General features: G+C 45.7%; 1 protein-coding gene across 1 annotated transcript; it reads right to left on the bottom strand.

Annotated features, from left to right (window-relative positions):
• Positions 1–932: 932 nt before the first annotated feature.
• Positions 933–6,445, bottom strand: tbcb (tubulin folding cofactor B). Its single transcript, XM_038973484.1, has 7 exons — positions 6,294–6,445; positions 5,895–6,064; positions 4,925–5,068; positions 4,477–4,573; positions 3,997–4,188; positions 3,033–3,105; positions 933–2,857 (listed from the first exon to the last, which is right to left on the bottom strand). Exons 2-7 carry the CDS (start codon positions 6,012–6,014, stop codon positions 2,743–2,745), a joined length of 741 nt encoding a protein of 246 aa, XP_038829412.1. The 5' UTR covers positions 6,015–6,064; positions 6,294–6,445; the 3' UTR covers positions 933–2,742.
• Positions 6,446–19,321: the final 12,876 nt, after the last annotated feature.

The raw sequence follows: 19,321 nt of genomic DNA, 5'->3' as shown, positions 1-19,321 counted from the left end.
CTGTGACATCGTGTGCTGTAGGTGTCCTGGAGGGCAGGCAGTGTGCCACCGGTGATGCCTCTGGAGAGCCCTGCGGTTGCGGGCAGTGCAGTACCAGGCAGGCCCAACAGGATGCTCTCAATTGTGCATCTGTAAAAGTTTGTGAGTCTTAGGGGCCAAGCCAAATTTCCTAAGCGCCTTCTTCACCACACCGTCTGTGTGGGTGGACCATTTCAGATCATCGGTGATGTGTATGCAGAGGAACTTGAAGCTTTTCACCATCTCCACTGTGGTCCCGTCAGTGTGGATAGGGGCGTGCTCTCTCTGCTGTTTCCTGAAGTCCATGATCAGAGAGAGGTTATTTTCCTGGCACCACTCTGCCAGGGCCCTCACCTCCTCCCTGTAGGCTGTCATTTTCGGTAATCAGGCCTACAACTGTTATGTTGTCTGCAAACGTGATCATTTAGTTGGGAGGCATGTGTGGCCACGCAGTCATGGGTGAACAGGGAGTACAGGAGGAGGCTGAGCACGCACCCTTGTGGGGCCCCTTTGTTGAGAGTCAGCGAAGGTGTTGTTTCCTACCTTTACCACCTGGGGCGGCCCATCAGGAAGTCCAGGACCCAGTTGCACAGGGCGGGGTTCAGACCCAGGACCCCGAGCGTAATGAGCATGGATAGTACTATGCTGTTGAAGGCTGAGCTATAGTCAATGAACAGGTATCAAGGATGACAATTGGGTACTTTTACAACCACTGACCATATTCCTTCCGTCAGTGCTTCACTGTTCAGTGTCCCACTGCAACCTGACAGTTTCGGGATAAGTGTGATGACATCTCTAACCCTTGCCTAGAGATCTCTTCTACCTCTCTTTTCACCATGCATGAGGTACTTTGTTTCTGTCCTACTAATGGTGAATCAGAGTAAGAATCGGTAAAATACACCTTGAGCATCACATCTGCTGGTATGTTTATTTTATTTTATTGTGCATAAGATACCATTACACTTTGGCACATCAAAAATAACACCAGCACCTTTGTGATTTCATAACAGATTGCAATTCATGGACCAATCAGGGCCTGTCAGTTGCTGACAAGATCCGGGGGAAAAAATACAATTCAAATAAAAAAGGAATGCATGAATCGTTTGCTTTTATATTCATAGTTTCTCTTCCAAAACTGGCTCAATCATATGCGCGTCAAAACAAATGACAGATCACATGCTTTCATGAGTCAAACTCTGAAGTGGCGATGAGGAGCAGTACAATGAAGTTCAGTAGAAACACAGATAAGATGTGTCATCCATCTGAAAAGTGACTTGTCGTCAGCTGAGCTCTAGGTCTGAACTGCATGCTTTCTATGTGCATAACTGGCGTTCAGACATTTGAAGTGTTGGAGCGTTAGAAGCAGTTTAACATTTTCCAGAATCTAGAACAGGGACATGACACACAAAGGGCTTGATGGTACAATAACCGTTGAACTAACAGATATTCAAATAAACTGTCACTAGTCAGTACAACTAGATATTTTGTTGTGTGAATTCTTGCATTCCAAAGCATGGGATTTATTTTATGAAGTTTAACAGAACCATGGCCTGATAATTGACATCTGATTCACATTGTGACGCTTTTTATAACTGCCTATTATTCATATAGAATCTAGGATGTGATGGACAATTCAGGTTCAACTCAAAATTCTGAGGACATCAATTTAGGAACGCTTGCATTCTACAGCCACTGGATCAAATGAACTAGTAGGACCACCGGGTTATCATTTACATTAAATACATCCAACAATGTAGTTGTAACAAGGCATCAAAGACTGTACTTTAATTCGAGAGCGTTTCACAACTCTCCCCATTCAATATACAGTAAATTCCACACAAAAAACATTTAAAGATGCAGTCCTGGATTTTAAACAACAAATTTGTAAAATATGGCACAAATTGGATTTGTAACATGAATTTCAAAATACACATACAAATTGCCAAATTCATATCATATCACACAAAATTAATGACAGTACACGAAAGACAGGGACCAGTTTTGACTCAGGAGCGCCACTTTCAAAACGACTGTGAAATTACTTATGTAAACAAGGTATTTCTGTTCAATAAATTTGCAAACATTTCTAAAGACCTGTTTTTGCCTCATCATTATGGGGTATTGTGTGTAGATTGTTGAGGAAAATGTTTTATTAAATCCATTTTAGAATAAGGCTGTAAAGGATGAAAAAGTCAAGGAGTCTGAATACTTTCTGAATGCACTGTACAATCGTACATGTAGAGATTGAAAAAAAACTTGAATTTTATTTGGAACCCAAAAGTCTGCTCTGATATAGAATGCTAGTGAAGAATATTAGTAGTCATCTTCCATCTTGGAACAACTCATCACTGAGCAGTGTAATTGAGTGGGGGCAGTGGGTACTTCTGAAGGGAAGGTGATGCATAAGAGGACCACTTCATACCCTCCGACAGAGTTCACATGAAACATTGACTAGGTTAGATCCTCCCATGACGGTTTACTCACGTTCTGCACTGAATTTCTATTCTGATATCAAACACCTACGCTAGATTTGGTCCTAGGTGATACTGCCTCCTTACCCAGTTGCAGCTCTCTGTAGTCTAACCCATACCTCCCTGACCAGCGCAAAACAAAATAAAGTTAATCGCAATGACACTGTCCCTCACCGCGGGTTCGTAGTCGGACTGGAGGTCAATGTTGAACCCATCTGCCCACACCCTTTGACTGGGTGACAGCATTACAGTTCTACATCTCGTCCAGACCGTAGTCTTCCTCTGGGAAGTCCCCCACGGTCACTGTCAGGGGCCTGACAAACGCACCGTACTTGTTCTCACATTCAAAGTATCGCTTCTCCTTCACACTAAGGAAAGAGAGAGAAGAGACATCAAGCACATTTCTGACAGAGAAACTCATGCGGTCTGCACCTCTCCATAGGTCTAATACAAGAAATACAAGTCATGATGCAAGGTAGCTCTTAACAGGGAACATTCTCAGACACCATGTGATGTCACAAAAAGTATGCCAGTTGCCCTCACCTGCCATCATGTTTCCCAAGAGGCTCATCATACTTCACTCCCACCCAATGACCTGGCTTGAAATCTACTGTACCTGCAAGACAGAAAATAACAGTGTTTTCTGTTGGAATAAGGAGTGCCTTAAGTATTCATACCCCCTGACTTAATCCACATTTTGTTGTGTTGCAGTAGATTGAACTCAAACTAACTTGGCCACTAAGGAACATTCACCGTCTTGCTAAGCAACGCCAGTATAGATTTGGCCTTGTGTTTTAGGTTATTGTCCTGCTGAAAGGTGAATTAAGCTCCTAGTGTCTGGTGGAAAACAGACTGAACCAGGTTTTCCCCTAGAATTTTGCATGCTCCCCAGCCCTTAACAATTACAAGCATACCCATAACATGATGCAGCCACCACTATGCTTGAAAATATGGAGAGTGGTACTCAGTAATGTGTTGTATTATATTTGTCCCAAACATAACACTTTGTATTCAGGACAACTTATTATTTGACATAAGCTAAGTTTTACACAAACTTATTTAGGCTTGCCATAACAAAGACATTTCAGCTTTTTTTATTTTATATATTAATTTCAAAACATTTCTAAAAACAATTCCACTGACATTATGGGGTATTGAGTGTAGGTCAGCGACATTTTTAAAAATCCATTTTAAATTCAGGCGGTAACAACAAAATGTAGAAAAAGTAAAGTGGCGTGAATACTTTCTGAAGTCTCCCAATTCAATTTAAGGGTCTCTCTCTCTCTTTCCTGTGGATACCCCACCTCCAACCGCCAAAAAGGACCAACAGCATGTACAACCAGTACAGTAAGTGGAAATACATTATTCAACACTCTGGCTTGTAGAGACTATTGCGTCTTTTTAGGGCAACTTCAGTCAGACTGATAATCCATGGAGTAACCATGGTAACAGTCTGTTTAGACTAGCCTAAAACCTGTTGCGGAAAATAAGCTTCAACCTCACTCACCAACATACATAACGGTGCCAATCTTGGTGGGTAGCCCAACAACCTGCACTTGGCATCGGTTGCCGACGCCAATGGCAGCAGCAGCAGCCTCCTCCTCGGCCTCACGAGCTACAAGCTCGGCCTCCTTTTTAGCCGTCTCTTCTTCATTGAAGCGACCAACACGTTGCTTCTTCATGAATGACCTTACAGAATCTGAGGAGGAAAGATGGACAATCCACATTGAAATCCCCGTATTACAATGGTAATAGTTTGCCACTCAATCATTACGTAATGTACTGAGGAAAGGTTTTGCCATGTAACCTCAAACTGAAAGGTAACACAGGATGTAGATGAGAGCAAGTATCACTAGTTCTCTGTTGTGGCACTCGAAAGTGGCAAATGGCTTTCAACAAGTCTTTTCTTCACTGCCTCCGATTCAATTTCAAATGTAGGCATACGCTTTAGCTGTGAATGACGGATGATAGTGCAAGCTCACGGTACCTGTCCTCTTCTCATAGACCTCGTCTGGAATCTCAAATTTCTCCACTTTAGACAGATCACTGAACTCTCCGCTCTGGGCTCCACTCCGGTCAATCACCTAAGTACACAGAATTCACCATCATCCTGACTCAGAATATTGAATTTAAAAAAATAACAGAATGGCTCAGTCATCGTACAGGTGCCAGTCAGTTTCTGCTTTTAACCAAATGGTCGCTGTTTAGCCCAATAAGACAAGTATGGCAAGGCAACAATATAACCTTGTCGAATGTAGAAAGAGGCTGGCAATCAAGCTAGCAAAGTCATGCTGTGGTCAGCATTCTTGTGAGCATTGAAATCACTTGTGTATTAAGAGACCCTATCAACAGATCTAACATCTTACGCATGACTCCAGTGTGAATAAAGGTAAACAGGGGACATACCACGTGAGCAGTGTTTGAGAAGTACATACGTGAATTTTGCAGTCATCATCCACAGGGTAGGAACCTAGCAGGGCCTCGTTGTCATCCAGTTTCTGCATGAACTTGTCAGTAGTACTGAAAAGCTGCAGTTCCATGCTGGAGGCCGGGGTACCCACAACCATCTCCAATTTACCCTAGAGGAAAAAAATAGACCACGAGAAACTGCATCACATGGCCACAGGCTGTGCTGCGCCTGTGGTCTTACACGGAACCCAAACCGGCTGCGCACGTGCGCCATCATGCATAAATGTATTTTGCCCCCCCCACACCAAACGCGATCACGACACGCAGGTTAAAATATCAAAACAAACTCTGACCCAATGACATTAATTTGGGGACAGGTTGAAAAGCATTAAACATGTATGGCAATTTAGCTAGTTAGCTTGCACTTGCTAGCTAACGTTAATTTGTTCTATTTAGCTAGCTTGTTGTTGCTAGCTAATTTGTCCTGGGATATAAACATTGAGTTGTTATTTTACCTGAAATGCACAAGGACCTCTAATCCGACAATTAATCCACACATAAAACGGCCAACCGAATCGTTACTAGTCATCTCTCCTCCTTCCAGGCTTTTTCAACATTTAAATTATATGGTGATCGCATCTAAACTTTCATTGTATTACCACGACTACCGGCAAAACAGTTTGTCTTTCAATCACCCACGTGGGTATAACCAATGAGGAGATGGCACGGGTACCTGCTTCCATAAACCAATGAGGAGATGGGCGAGGCAGGACTTGCAGCAGAAATAGGAATGACTTCTATTTTATCCCTTGGCATCGCAGACGCTCGTTGGCGCGCGTGAGCAATAATTGAATAACATGGATTTCTACATTTATTTTGCGACGCTCGCGCACGCGACGTGTCCGGTCTGGTCAGCATGTTAGTGTCTGCAGTGCAGAGGGGCAATTGCTACATTATTAAGATTGAGGCCCGAAGGACAAATTACCAACAACTTACCTTGAATTCGGCGATGGTGATTCCCCTGTTATATCGTTTATTCACCTCGAACGAACTGATGGTACTGGTCAGCCGCACCGACACTGTGGGATTGGTGATCACTGTCACGCCACCGTCCATTTTCAAGCTTTCGTTTCGCCTGTGTGTAACTTATTCAGGCACAACGACCACTGCATAAAATACAAATAAGTTAGTCAGCTAGTAAACGTTAACATTCTCACCTAAATAAATAGTACACAACAGTTGCAAATGGCTTTCAACATGGCTAGTCAGATACAAAGTTAACAGTTTAGAAAAAGAGAACTAGCTAGCTACAGTAGCTAGCATGCACGCAGCAAACTAAACAAAGTTAGCTAGTGAACGTGAGTCCTTCCAGCTTGGTCGCTCACAAATATTTACCTGTCCTTCTGCGCTTTTCTTGACTATCTCTATAAATAAGTAGCTACTTTCAAATAACTGGGTGTTTTTAGACTAAATCAATCCAGGGACCATGTGCTGTAATCTCAGAGAAGGGTGTCTGGCGGATGTGTTGTTCACCTCAAACGACAACACCCACAGATCCTGCTACGCCCAGTTCTGGAACCTTCTATCCGCCCACAACCCAGGGAACCAGTCATGTCATTAAAATGTCGGGTGGGTATTTAGGTTGACCAATGGGTAGCACATTTCTAAGATGCCGTAACAGAAAGAAAGGCTTTGGGATCCCTACGTAGGCACGTCAATCATGTTGATAGAGGTGGCCTTTCATGATTAGTAACCAATCATCAATGTAGGAATCAATGCGGGGTTTTGCGTGAAAGTGCCACGCCCAAATAATAGAAGTATCAATTGTATCCACATAGGAGCGCTAAAAGCCATATAAAGCCCAAATGTTTAGTTTTGTAACAAAGTCATGCAATGTTAGCTACATTGTTACAAACAATGTTGAACTGCGATGAAAGCAAAGTAAATTGTGCATTGAATAATTTTGAAGTTAGTCTGTTGATTGAATTAATATATATATAATAAATAAATAAAAAATTCATGTCAAGTGCAGAATAATTTGATTCCTTGCTAAAGGTGCTCACTGCTCTATGACATTAATCACAGTGAGAAAGAGACACATTCTTACTTTTGAAAAGTTATTACCAGGCCCTGCCTTTGACATATAATGGTTGTCTACTCCAATATCTACTAATTGATGTATGAGTGGGAAATAAACAGATCAGACAGGAACATAAAATAACATCTGTGCATCAAATTAGAATTTAGGGCTGAGAGTGGGAGTTTGAGGGCTTGTATGGTCAGAAAAGACAAGATCAAAGAAAGGAGTATGGGGTGCAGCCAGAAGGTGCAGCCGCCTCCCCACTACCTCCACCCCTAGAGGAAAAGTTTACCATTCCTGTTTCAAGTTGAGATAGGGGTGTTTGGCCTTGCCTCATCACACTCTGTCTGTCTGCACATCCAGGTGTACGTGCTGTAAAACACTCTCTGTCACACACACACATACCATCTCTCTCAGTTGGTCACACTCTTCATTCTCCAGTTAACTCATCATCATACACACAATCATCTGCATTTGCCGCCGACACAACAGTGGTAGGCCTGATCACCGACAACGATGAGACAGCCTGTAGGGAGGAGGTCAGAGACCTGGCCGTGTGGTGCCAGGATAACAACCTCTCCTTCAACGTGATCAAGACAAAGGATATGATTGTGGACTACAGGAAAAGGAGGACCGAGCATGCCCCCCATTCTCATTGACGGGGCTGTAGTGGAGCAGGTTGAGAACTTCAAGTTCCTTGGTGTCCACATCACCAACAATCTATCACGGTCTGAACACGCCAATATAAGGGCACAAAGCGAGACCCAGATGTAGACACGGGAGGCAGATTTGAGTCTTTGATATTTATTACATCCAAAAGGGGTAGGCAAGAGAATGGTCGTGGACAGGCAAAAGGTCAAAACCAGTTCAGAGTCCAGGAGGTACAGTGTAGCGGGCAGGCTCGAGGTCAGGGCAGGCAGAATGGTCAGGCAGGCGGGTACAGAGTCCAGAAAACAGGCAAGGGTCAAAACTAGGAGGACTAGTAAAAGAAAATAGAAAAAGGCAGGAGCACGGAAAAAACACGCTGGTTGACTTGGAACATACAAGACGACCTGGCACAGAGAGACAGGAAACACAGGGATATAAACACCAGGGATAACAAGCGACACCTGGAGGGGGTGGGGACAAAAACAAGGACAGGTAAAACTGATCAGGGTGTGACAGTAACCCCCCCTCTAGGGACGCCACCTGCGTCCTACCTGGGCGCATACCTGGTTGACCAGGGTGTCGGCGGTGGAAGTCGGTGATGAGGGCTGGATCCAGGATGTCTAGCAAGAACCCAGCACCTCTACTCCGGGCCGTAACCCTCCCAGTCAACCAGGTACTGGAAACCCCTGCCCCTTGGTCAAACACCCAGGAGACGTCTCACGGTGTATGTCGGATGGTCATCAATGACACGGGGAGGGGGGGTGGGCCTGGGGACAGAAGACAAAGGACTGTGAGACACGGGCTTAATCCTAGACACATGGAACGTAGAGTGAACACGGAGGGTACGGGGTGACGAGACGGACAGCAATGGAACTAAGGACTCTAGAGATGGGAAACAGACCAATGAAACGGGGGACAGTTTGCGGGACTCTACCCGAAGGGGCAGGTCCCGTGTGGACAGCCATACCCTCTGCCCAATGCGGTAGCGGGGAGCTGGAGTCTGGCGGTGGTCCGCTTGTTGACGATACCTGAAGTTGGCCTTGAGAAGTGCTACCCGAGCTCTTCTCCAGGTACGTCGACAGCGGCGGACGAACATCTGGGCCGAGGGTACGTTGACTTCCGGTTCTTGTCCTGGGAAGAGCGGAGGTTGATACCCCATGGAGCACTCAAAAGGGGAGAGTCCCGTTGCTGAACAGGGAAGGGTGTTACGGGCATACTCCATCCAGACCAGTTGTCGGCTCCAGGTAGTGGGGTTGGTTGAGACCAGGCATCTTAAGGTGGTCTTCAGGTCCTGGTTAGCTCGCTCCGACTGGCCGTTCGACTGGGGGTGGAATCCGGAGGATAGGCTGGCCGACGCCCCAATTAGGGTGCAGAACGCCTTCCAAAACTGAGATGAGAATTGAGGACCCCGGTCGGAAACCATATCCACCGGGAGTCCATGGATCTGGAAGACGTGCTGCACCATGAGCTGGGCTGTTTCCTTGGCAGAGGGAAGTTTGGGGAGAGGGATGATATGAGCGGCCTTAGAGAACCGATCCACCACTGTCAGAATGACGGTGTTGCCATCAGACGGGGGAAGCCCAGAGAGATATGGGACCAGGGACGATGAGGAACCGGTAGTGGCTGAAGAAGGCCAGAAGGAGCTTGCCGTGGAGTCTTGTTCTGGGCGCACACCGTGCATGCGGCGACGAAGGCAGAGACGTCAGGAACCAGAAACGTTGTCGGAGGAATGCTAGGGTACGGCGGGATCTGGATGACAGGTTAGCCTGGAGGAATGAGCCCATTCCAGGACCCGGGACCAGACTGAGTTAGGGGCAAACAGCCGGTTAGCCGAGGCCCCCTTCAGGTCCAGGCTGGGAGTGTTGTGCCTTGCGAACCAGGGTCTCAATAGCCCAAACCACTGTGGCTGCAAGGCATGAGGTAGGGAGAATGGTTTCGGAGACCGAGGGTGTGGCAGAGGAACTGTATAGGCGTGAGAGAGCGTCAGGCTTAACATTTTTTGACCGTGGGCGGTAGGAAATGGTGAAGTTGAATCTAGTAAGCAAGAGAGCCCACCGAGCCTGCCTGGAGTTAAGGTGCTTGGCTGTACGGAGATATTCCACATTTTTATGGTCGGTCCAGACCAAGAATGGCTGTTCTGCTCCTTCCAGCCAGTGCCTCCACTCTTCCAACGCTATCTTGAGCGCCAGGAGTTCTCGGTTGCCTACGTCGTAGTTCCTCTCTGCAGGATTGAGACGATGGGACAGGAAGGCACAAGGATGAAGCTTTTAGTCCTGGGCTGATTTCTGGGACAGGATGGCCCCCACTCCAACGTCAGAAGCCTCAACCTCTACCACAAATTGACAAGACGGGTCCGGATGGATGAGGATGGGTGCTATTGTGAACTGATGCTTCAGGTCCAGAAAGGTTTTGTCGACAGCTGGAGACCATGTGAACGGTACTTTGGGGGAGGTGAGTGCCGAGAGGGGGGCTGCCAGGGTGCTGTAACCCGAATGAAACGGCGGTAGAAGTTAGCAAAGCCTAGGAATCATTGCAACTACACCCTGGACGTAGGTTGAGGCAAATCCACCACTGCTTTCCCCTTTCCAGGATCCATCTGGACATTACCCTAAGCCATGAAAATCCCAAGGCAACTGGAACATGGGGATATGCAATGAGGAGGAACTGTATGGTCTCACTGTGGTTACCTGAAACCTGTATATGAACGGGCACAGTACTATGGATGACTCTACCTATTGAGCGGCCATCCAGTGCCCTAGCATCCATGGGAACCGAGAGAGGTTGAGTGGGAATACCAAGCTCAGAAACAATAGTGGCATCTATAAAACTTTCATCAGCCACAGAGTCAATGAGCACTCGGAGAGACTTAGATTGGTCTCCCCACAGCAAAAGCACAAAAAAATGTGTTCGGGTGATGGGAATTAGGGAACTCCCAGTCTGGCTCACCAGAGTACTTGTACCCACCAGAGACAAAGGTTTCCTAACAGGGCAGGTAGCTATATAATGTTCTGCCCCTCCACAGTACAGACAACAGTTTGAACTCAGCCTACGTGAGCGTTCCCCAACCGATAACCTAGCTCTTCCCAATTCGCCTAGGCTCAGGAGTATCCAACTCACCCGTCATTGATGATTCATGAGGGAGCTCGGGTGGCTTCGGATCCTCTCGGATAAACTGCCTTCAGGAACTTCCGGATTCCTTCGAAGGTGAGCGAGCCATAGCGGATGAACGAGTGTGCCCGAGACCAGACCTCCTCTCACTCCTGCGTTCCCTTAGGCATCCATCAATTCTAATGATGGGGGCGATGAGGGAGTTGACGTCCACCGGTAATTCCCGAGCAGCTAGTTTATCTTTTACCACCTCAGATAATCCGTGAAGAAAGGTATCGAAAAGAGACTCCGGATTCCAGGCACTCTCGGGGGCCAACGTGCGAAAATCAACCACGTAGTCTGCCACACTACGGGAGTTTTATTTTATTTTTATTTTTTTTACATTGTTTATTGAATTTTCAACACCAGCATTTACAAAATAATTGCACTTGTAAGTTATTTGGTAGTAATATAAAACAACACATCAAAGACAACAATACAGCTTAACAGAGAGAGAGAGACAGACATAAAAAGTACAAATACAAAAGAAAATATATATAAAATAAATAAAAAAATAAGAAAAACACAACTAAAAATAAATATTTATATATTTTGATACAATTGTTATAGGTCAACAAGCACAGATAATACAGTCCTTAACATCCGAGATGTCGTTTATGCACATACCAGGCCTCTTACATCACCAATATATAAATATACATCACTCTGGAACTGCAGGGAAATGTAGTCGTTTAACATAAGAAAAGAGAGCCCATATTGCATAGAATTTGTCTACAGACCCATTGAGTGTGTGTTTAATTTTTTCCAGCTTTATGCAATTCATAACGGATTTAATCCAAAGAGCATGAAAATGGGGTACAGAGGATTTCAATCTAAGTAAAATGAATCATCTCGCTAACAAAGTGACAAAGGCAATTACATCCTTATTCATTTTGGTCAATTGTATTGTGGGTAAGGAAACCCCAAATAGTGCAATAAAAGGGTCTGGGTCGATCTGTGTGCCGCTTAATTCTGAGAGTGTGTTAAAGATGTCTTTCCAGAAACCAACAAGAGATGGGCAACACCAAAACATGTGTACCTGATTAGCAGGAGACTGATTACATCGTACACATTTAGGGTTCACATCCTTGTAAATTTTGGATAATCTTGCTTTGGTCCAGTGGGCCCTATGAATGAGCTTGCATTGAATGAGACCGTGTCGAGCGCAAATAGAAGAGGTATGTACCCTTTTGAGTGCCCCTTCCCATTGTTCATCAGATATTTACTCACCCAGTTCCTCCTCCCATGAGGATTTAATATTGTTTAATGAGGTGGTTTGTCGTGAGCAAATTTGACTATAGATTATTGACAAGGTGCCTTTCAGAGTAGAAAGTGGGGTAAGAAATGTGTCGAACTGTGTTTCACCAGGAAGGGTGGTGAATCCTGGATCTATGCTGTGGACGTAACTCCGGACTTGTAAGAACCTAAAGAAATTATGTCTGGGGAGACCAAAATTAGCTGATAATTGTTCAAACGTACTAAATGTATTGTTAATATACAGATCCCTGAATCTTTTAATACCGAGACTAGACCATGTTGCACCATCAACAATAGATGGGGGAAAAGCTGGGTTTGAGGCTACCGGAGCCAAAGAAGAGGTTGTCTGAAACCCAAAGTGGCACCTAAATTGATTCCAGATCTTCAATGTTGTTTTGACACATATATTTCTGGTGAAGGAGGAGTAAGGGTCTGTAACGGAGGAGTGAGCGAGGGAAGACAATGATGCCGGTATACATGAGGCGGTCTCCATCTCTAGCCAAATTGGGGGTGGGAATATCTCTCTGCTCTGCAACCAGTACTGAATGATCCTAAGGTTAGCGGCCCAATAATAGGATCTGAAATCCGGTAGAGCTAGACCGCCGTCTGGTTTGGGCCTCTGCAAAAGCTGTTTTCGTATCCTGGGGGGCCTTTTGTCCCATATAAAGGGTAGTATCAGGCCGTCGATTTTTTGGGAAAATGTATTGGGAAGAAAAATCGGAAGGCACCGATAAAGATATAAGAATTTAGGGAGAGTATTCATTTTAATAGAATTAATTTGTGCGACTAAGGAGAGGTGTAGGAAAGACCAGCATTCCAAATCGTCCTTAGTACGGGTTAAAAGAAGAGCAAAGTTGGCTTGAAAAAGGTTTTCAAATCTGATTGTGACATGTACCCCGAGGTAAATAAAACTACTGTGAGCAATTTTAAATGGCAAGTTATGTAAAGGGGATTTTTTTGCGGCCATATTAATTGGCATCAATTCGCTTTTACTGAGATTCATTTTATACCCTGATAAGTGACCGAAGGATGCAAAAGTGGCAAGGGCAGTAGGAACAGAAACAGAAAGGTTGGATGTGTATAGTAATAAATCATCCGCATATAAAGACAGTTTGTATCTGACTATACCTTTGATGAGGGGGTTGGAGCAAAGTGCTATTGCAAGTGGTTCTATGGCGAGGGCAAACAGTAATGGACTTAAAGGGCAACCCTGGCGTGTCATTGCAAAGGGAAGCAATCTGATTGAGTGTTATTAGTCCTGACAGAGGCTTGAGGGCGAGTACAGAAGTCTCATCCAAGTCATGAATTTGGAGCCAAAGCCAAATTTATTTTGAGTGTAAAAAAGATATTTCCATTCCACCCGGTCAAACGCTTTCTCCGCATCCAGGGATATAATAGCTTCAGAGGTATTGGCAACAGAAGGATTATATATAATATAAAATAATCATAGAAGATTGAAGAATGAGTGTCTATTTTTAATAAATCCTGTTTGATCCGGAGAGATAATTGATGGGAGGACTGTTTCCAGACACGTTGCCAGAAGGTTGGCTAGAATTGTATAGTCAACATTTAGCAGGCTAATTGGATGGTATGATACACAGTCAAGAGGGTCTTTGTTTTTTTAAAGAATAAGACAAATGGTTGCCTGAGTGAGAGTCTGTGGGAGAGCATAATTTACAAATGCTTCATTGTACATTTCAATTAGAATAGGGGCTATTTTGGAGATAAACTCTTTATAAAACTCTGCCGAGTAGCCGTCAGGCCCTGAGCTTCTCCCGGATTGAAGCGATTTGACAGCATTAGACAATTCTTCAACAGTGATCGGCTGCTCTAATTGTTTTAACCAAATCTCGGCTTACAGAAGCCACAGCAAGTGAGTGGAAGAAATCATCCAATTCCTATGTATCCGCTTTACTTTCAGAAGTATATAGAGACTGGTAAAATCTCTTGAACACATCATTGATCCCCCTAGGGTCTAATGATATCCCAGACGATGTACGAATTTTAGGAATCTGAAATGATGATGATAGTTGACGTAACTTGTGAGCTAATAATTTACTGGCTTTATCTCCTTGTTCATAGTAAGTGGTCCTAGACTTGACAAGCAGTTCAGTAACCTGGTGTGTTAATAATGTGTCAAATTCTGCTTTCAAAGTTAAACGTTCCTTATAAATAGCCGGAGATGGTGAAACCGCATAAATGTCATCTAATTGGGCAATACAGCGTGTTAACATAGATAGCCTATCCCTTTTCAGTTTGTTCTCATGTGCGGTGTTGGAAATAATTTCACCTCTGATATAAACTTTGAAAGTTTCCCAAAGAGTAGATGCAGAGATGTTTGGGGTTCTATTTGTAATCATGAATAAGTCGATTTGACTCAAAACAAAATTGATAAAGTGTTCATTACTGAGTAGTTGGGTATTTAGCCGCCAAGGCGGTCGCAGATTGTCAACAGTTTGAAAGACTGCTTCCATAGTAACAGGGGCGTGGTCAGATACAACACGTGGATTATATGAACATGAAGATATGGAATGGAGAAGCCTGTCATCTACAAGGAAGTAGTCTATGCGCGTAAAAGTGTAGTGAACCGATGAGAAAAAAAGAGTATGCTTTTCTAGATGGATTAAACATTCTCCAAGGATCTGAGACTGTGAATTCAGACAAAGGTTCGAACAACTCTAGCTGAGGTTGATAAGGTGGAAGGTTTAGTGGAGGATCGATCCAAATGTGGGTCTAACCAACAGTTAAACTCACCGCCTAAGATCAACATATGAGACATATCTGGGAGTGTAGAGAAAACAGATTTGAAAAAAATCACCATTGTCCCAATTAGGAGCATAAATATTAACAAAAAGTACATTTGTATTGAGCAGCCTACCACTGACAATTATGTATCTACCATGGGGATCTGTAGTCACATTAGAACATGTAAAAGGTACCGATCTGTGAAGTAAAATAGCCACCCCTCTTCCCTTACTCTGAAATGAGGAATGGAACACCTGACCCACCCATCTGCACCGAAGACTTGAGTGTTGTGATACCTTCAGATGACTTTCTTGCAGAAAGATGATGTGAGCTTTCAATTGATGAAGGTGGTGTAGCACCTTACTACGTTTAACTGGGTTATTGATGCCCCTGCAGTTCTAAGTAAGAAAATTAAAGCCATTCCCTCCAGCAGGATGGGCTACACTAGGCTGAGTCATGTCTTAAGAGAGAGAGGACGTGTAAAGGACAAGGTACAATGTAAACGAAAGATCCTAGTTGAACCTAAAAGCGCAAATTTAAAAAACAAAGACAAGCGACGAAGCACAAAAAACATATAAAAACGATATACAAATAAAGAGGGAAAAACCCCTTCCCTCACACCCTCCCTTGCCGAAGCATCTCCCCAACTGAGATGCAAGCAAAACCCTAAATACAAAAAAAGTTTAGAGCAAAGCATGATAACTCTTACTCTGTGCTACCTGAGATTTGTGACCATTTAACCAAAGTAAGCCAAACATACATAGATCGGTCCCCAGCAGAGTCTATGGAAAACAAACCTTGGTTAAGAGAGGTTTAACAGCAATACAGATGGTAAAACTATGACTGAACAATGAAATGAAAACTATGACTGGAAAAAAAAAAATGAAAAAAGAGAGTGACATTCAAATGTCGATGAACCCAGCAAAGTTGGCTTCGCTTGCCAACCAGTCTGCCAGCCGGCCTGCTAACAAGACCAGCTAAACAACCATTTGTTCCACACCATGCGGTACAACAGCTTTCATGTTCTTGTTGGTGAAATCGGCCGCTAAAGCCGGGTCCTCGAATCTGTGTGTGGAGCCGTCCGGTAAAGTCAGTCTCAGAACCGCAGGGTAGATGAGGCTGAACTTCACGCCCGGGCAGGAGCGTAGCTCATGCTTCACAGCTCCAATGCTAGCCCGCTTCTTAGCCACAGCTGTGGTGTAGTCCGCAAATACCCTTATAGAGGAGAAGGGATGCTTCTCCTGATCTCCTCAGTATGTCATTGCGGACGTGAAAGAAATGCACACTGATGACAAATGGTAGCGGGGGTTCTCCATCCCGGGGTTGGCTACGCAGAGTGCGGTGGGCCCGGTCTAGCAGTGACTTCTCCTCCAGACCGAGCAGCTCCTGAAGCAGCTGGGCCATGAACTCCGTGGGTCTTGGGCTCTCCACTCCCTCCGGTATTCCCAGTAGACGAATGTTGTTCCTTCGCATTCTACTTTTAGGTATGCCACCCTAGTTGTTAATGAGCCAACGTTAACCTCTAGCTCGCTAATGCGAGTGCTGTGGTCTGTAGCACCTCGCTCCAGCTCCGATAAGGCCACTCCATGTGCGTCGAGCTTTAATCTGTATACTCTCGATAGATTTTTTAAGCTCATCTTTGACCATTGATATCTCTGACCTGAGATTGGTAGAGAGAGAGTCAATTTTGCCGAAAATATTGGTTTTGAGGGTGCCTATCACGGATTGTAGCATCTCCACAGTCAGTGTTTCTGTGAGGCCGGCATTAGCAGCATCCAGTGGTGGGGGTGAATCAAGAAAGGGCGCGGGCTTGCTGCGGCCTGCTCTTGCAGACTCAGTTTTTGGCCGGGTAGACGACATTACAAACGTACATTTCTCAAATTTGATCTGAATTGTTTAGGGGTCACTTCAGACGCCTGGCCAAACCAAAATATATACAATTTTGTAAGGTTAAATATATACATTTGTGGGCCTCCCGGGTGGCGCAGTGGTCTAGGGCACTGCATCGCAGCGCTAGCTGTGCCACCAGAGTCTCTGGGTTTGCGCCCAGGCTCTGTCGCAGCCGGCCGCGACCGGGGGGTCCGTGGGGCGACGCACAATTGGCCTAGCATCGTCCGGGTTAGGGAGGGTTTGGCCGGTAGGGATATCCTTGTCTCATCGCGCTCCAGCGACTCCTGTGGCGGGCCGGGCGCAGTGCGCGCTAACCAAGGGGGGCGGGTTGGTGCGACACATTGGTGCGGCTGGCTTCCGGGTTGGAGGCACGCTGTGTTAAGAAGCAGTGCGGCTTGGTTGGGTTGTGCTTCGGAGGACGCATGACTTTCGACCTTCGTCTCTCCCGAGCCCGTACGGGAGTTGTAGCGATGAGACAAGATAGTAATTACTAGCGATTGGATACCACGAAAATTGGGAGAAAAAAAAAATATATATATATATATAAATTTGGTCACTCGATAGGCAAACACGTTCTACATCCTTGTCTTCCAACAGCGGCCCCCCACACTATGGGAGGTTTGACGTAATTCAAGAAGTTTACTGGCCGCCTCTCTCCCGGATACCGGAGAATTGAATACCTTCCTCACCTCTGCCATGAAATCCTCCAGATGACAACAAATGGCGGATTGTTGCTCCCAAACTGCCATAGCCCAGGAGAGCACCCTTACTGACATTAGCGTAATAATATACGCCATCTTCGATGGGTCCGAAGGGAACGAAGATGGCTGCAGCTCAAAAATAAGGGAGCATTGAGAAAGAAAACCCCGGCAAGTTCCAGGATCCCCAGAATATCGCTCCGGAGGAGGTAAGCGGGGATCTCGGGGAGCCGGGGTAGGCAGGTGAAACTGATCAGGGTGTGACAGCCAAGACAGTCGTGAAGAGGGCACAACAAAAAATATTTGTCATGGGTCCTCAAAAGGTTCTACAGATGCACCATCAAGAGCATTCTGACTGGTTGCATCACTGCCTGGTATGGCAACTGCTTGGCCTCCGACCGCAAGGCACTACAGAGGGTAGTGCGTAGTACGGCCCAGTACCTCACTGGGGCCAAGCTTCCTGCCATCCAGGACCTCTATACCCAGTGGTGTCAGTGAAAGGTCCTAAAAATTGTCAAAGAATTCAGCCACCCTAGTCATAGACTGTTCTCTCTGCTACCACACGGCAAGCGGTACCGGAGCGCCAAGTCTCGGTCCAAAAGGCTTCTTAACAGCTTCTACCGCCAAGCCACTCACGTCCGTAGCCATGAAGTGCTTTGAAAGGCTGGTAATGGCTCACATCAACACCATTATCCCAGAAACCCTAGACCCACCCCAATTTGCATACCGCCTAAACAGATCCACAGATGATGCAATCTCTATTGCACTCAACACTGCCCTTTCCCACCTGGACAAAAGGAACACCTACGTGAGAATGCTATTCATTGACCACAGCTCAGCGTTCAACACCATAGTACCCTCAAAGCTCATCACTAAGCTAAGGATCCTGGGACTAAACACCTCCCTCTGCAACTGGATCCTGGACTTCCTGACGGGCCCCCCCCCCCCGGTGGTGAGGGTAGGTAGCAACACATCTGCCATGCTGATCCTTAACACTGGAGCCCCTCAGGGGTGTGTGCTCAGTCCCCTCCCGTACTCCCTGTTCACCCACGACTGCGTGGCCAGGCACGACTCTAACACCATCATTAAGTTTGCAGACGACACAACAGTGGTAGGCCTGATCACCGACAACGACGAGACAGCCTATAGAGAGGAGGTCAGAGATCTGGCCGGGTGGTGCCAGAATAACAACCTATCCCTCAACATAACCAAGACTAAGGAGATGATTGTGGACTACAGGAAAAGGAGGACCGAGCACGCCCCCATTCTCATCGACGGGGCTGTAGTGGAGCAGGTTGAGAGCTTCAAGTCTCTTGGTGTCCATATCACCAACAAACTAGAATGGTCCAAACACACCAAGACAGTCGTGAAGAGGGCACGACAAAGCCTATTCCCCCTCAGGAAACTAAAAAGATTTGGCATGGGTCCTCAGATCCTCAAAAGGTTCTACAGCTGCAACATTGAGAGCATCCTGACTGGTTGCATCACTGCCTGGTATGGCAACTGCTCGGGTTCCGACCGCAAGGCACTACAAAGGGTAGTGTGTACGGCCCAGTACATCACTAGGGCTAAGCTGCCTGCCATCCAGGACCTCTACACCAGGCGGTGTCAGTGAAAGGTCCTAAAAATTGTCAAAGAATCCAGCCACCCCAGTCATACTGTTCTATCTACTACCGCATGGCAAGCGGTACCAGAGCGCCAAGTCTACGACCAAAAGGCTTCTCAAAAGTTTTTACCCCCAAGCCACAAGACTCCTGAACAGGTAATCAAATGGCTACCCGGACTATTTGCATTGTGTTCCCCCCCAACCCCTCTTTAACACTGCTGCTACTCTCTGTTTATCATATATGCATAGTCACGTTAACTATACATTCATGTACATACTACCTCAATTACCCTGACTAACCGGTGCCCCCGCACATTGGCTACTATCTGCATTGTGTCCCGCCACCCACCAC

The sequence above is a fragment of the Salvelinus namaycush genome, chromosome 34, assembly GCF_016432855.1.
Source record: "Salvelinus namaycush isolate Seneca chromosome 34, SaNama_1.0, whole genome shotgun sequence".
In the NCBI taxonomy this organism is placed as follows: domain Eukaryota; kingdom Metazoa; phylum Chordata; class Actinopteri; order Salmoniformes; family Salmonidae; genus Salvelinus; species Salvelinus namaycush.
The sequence above is the reverse complement of the archived record's forward strand: the minus strand, read 5'-3'. Positions and strand labels throughout refer to the sequence as shown.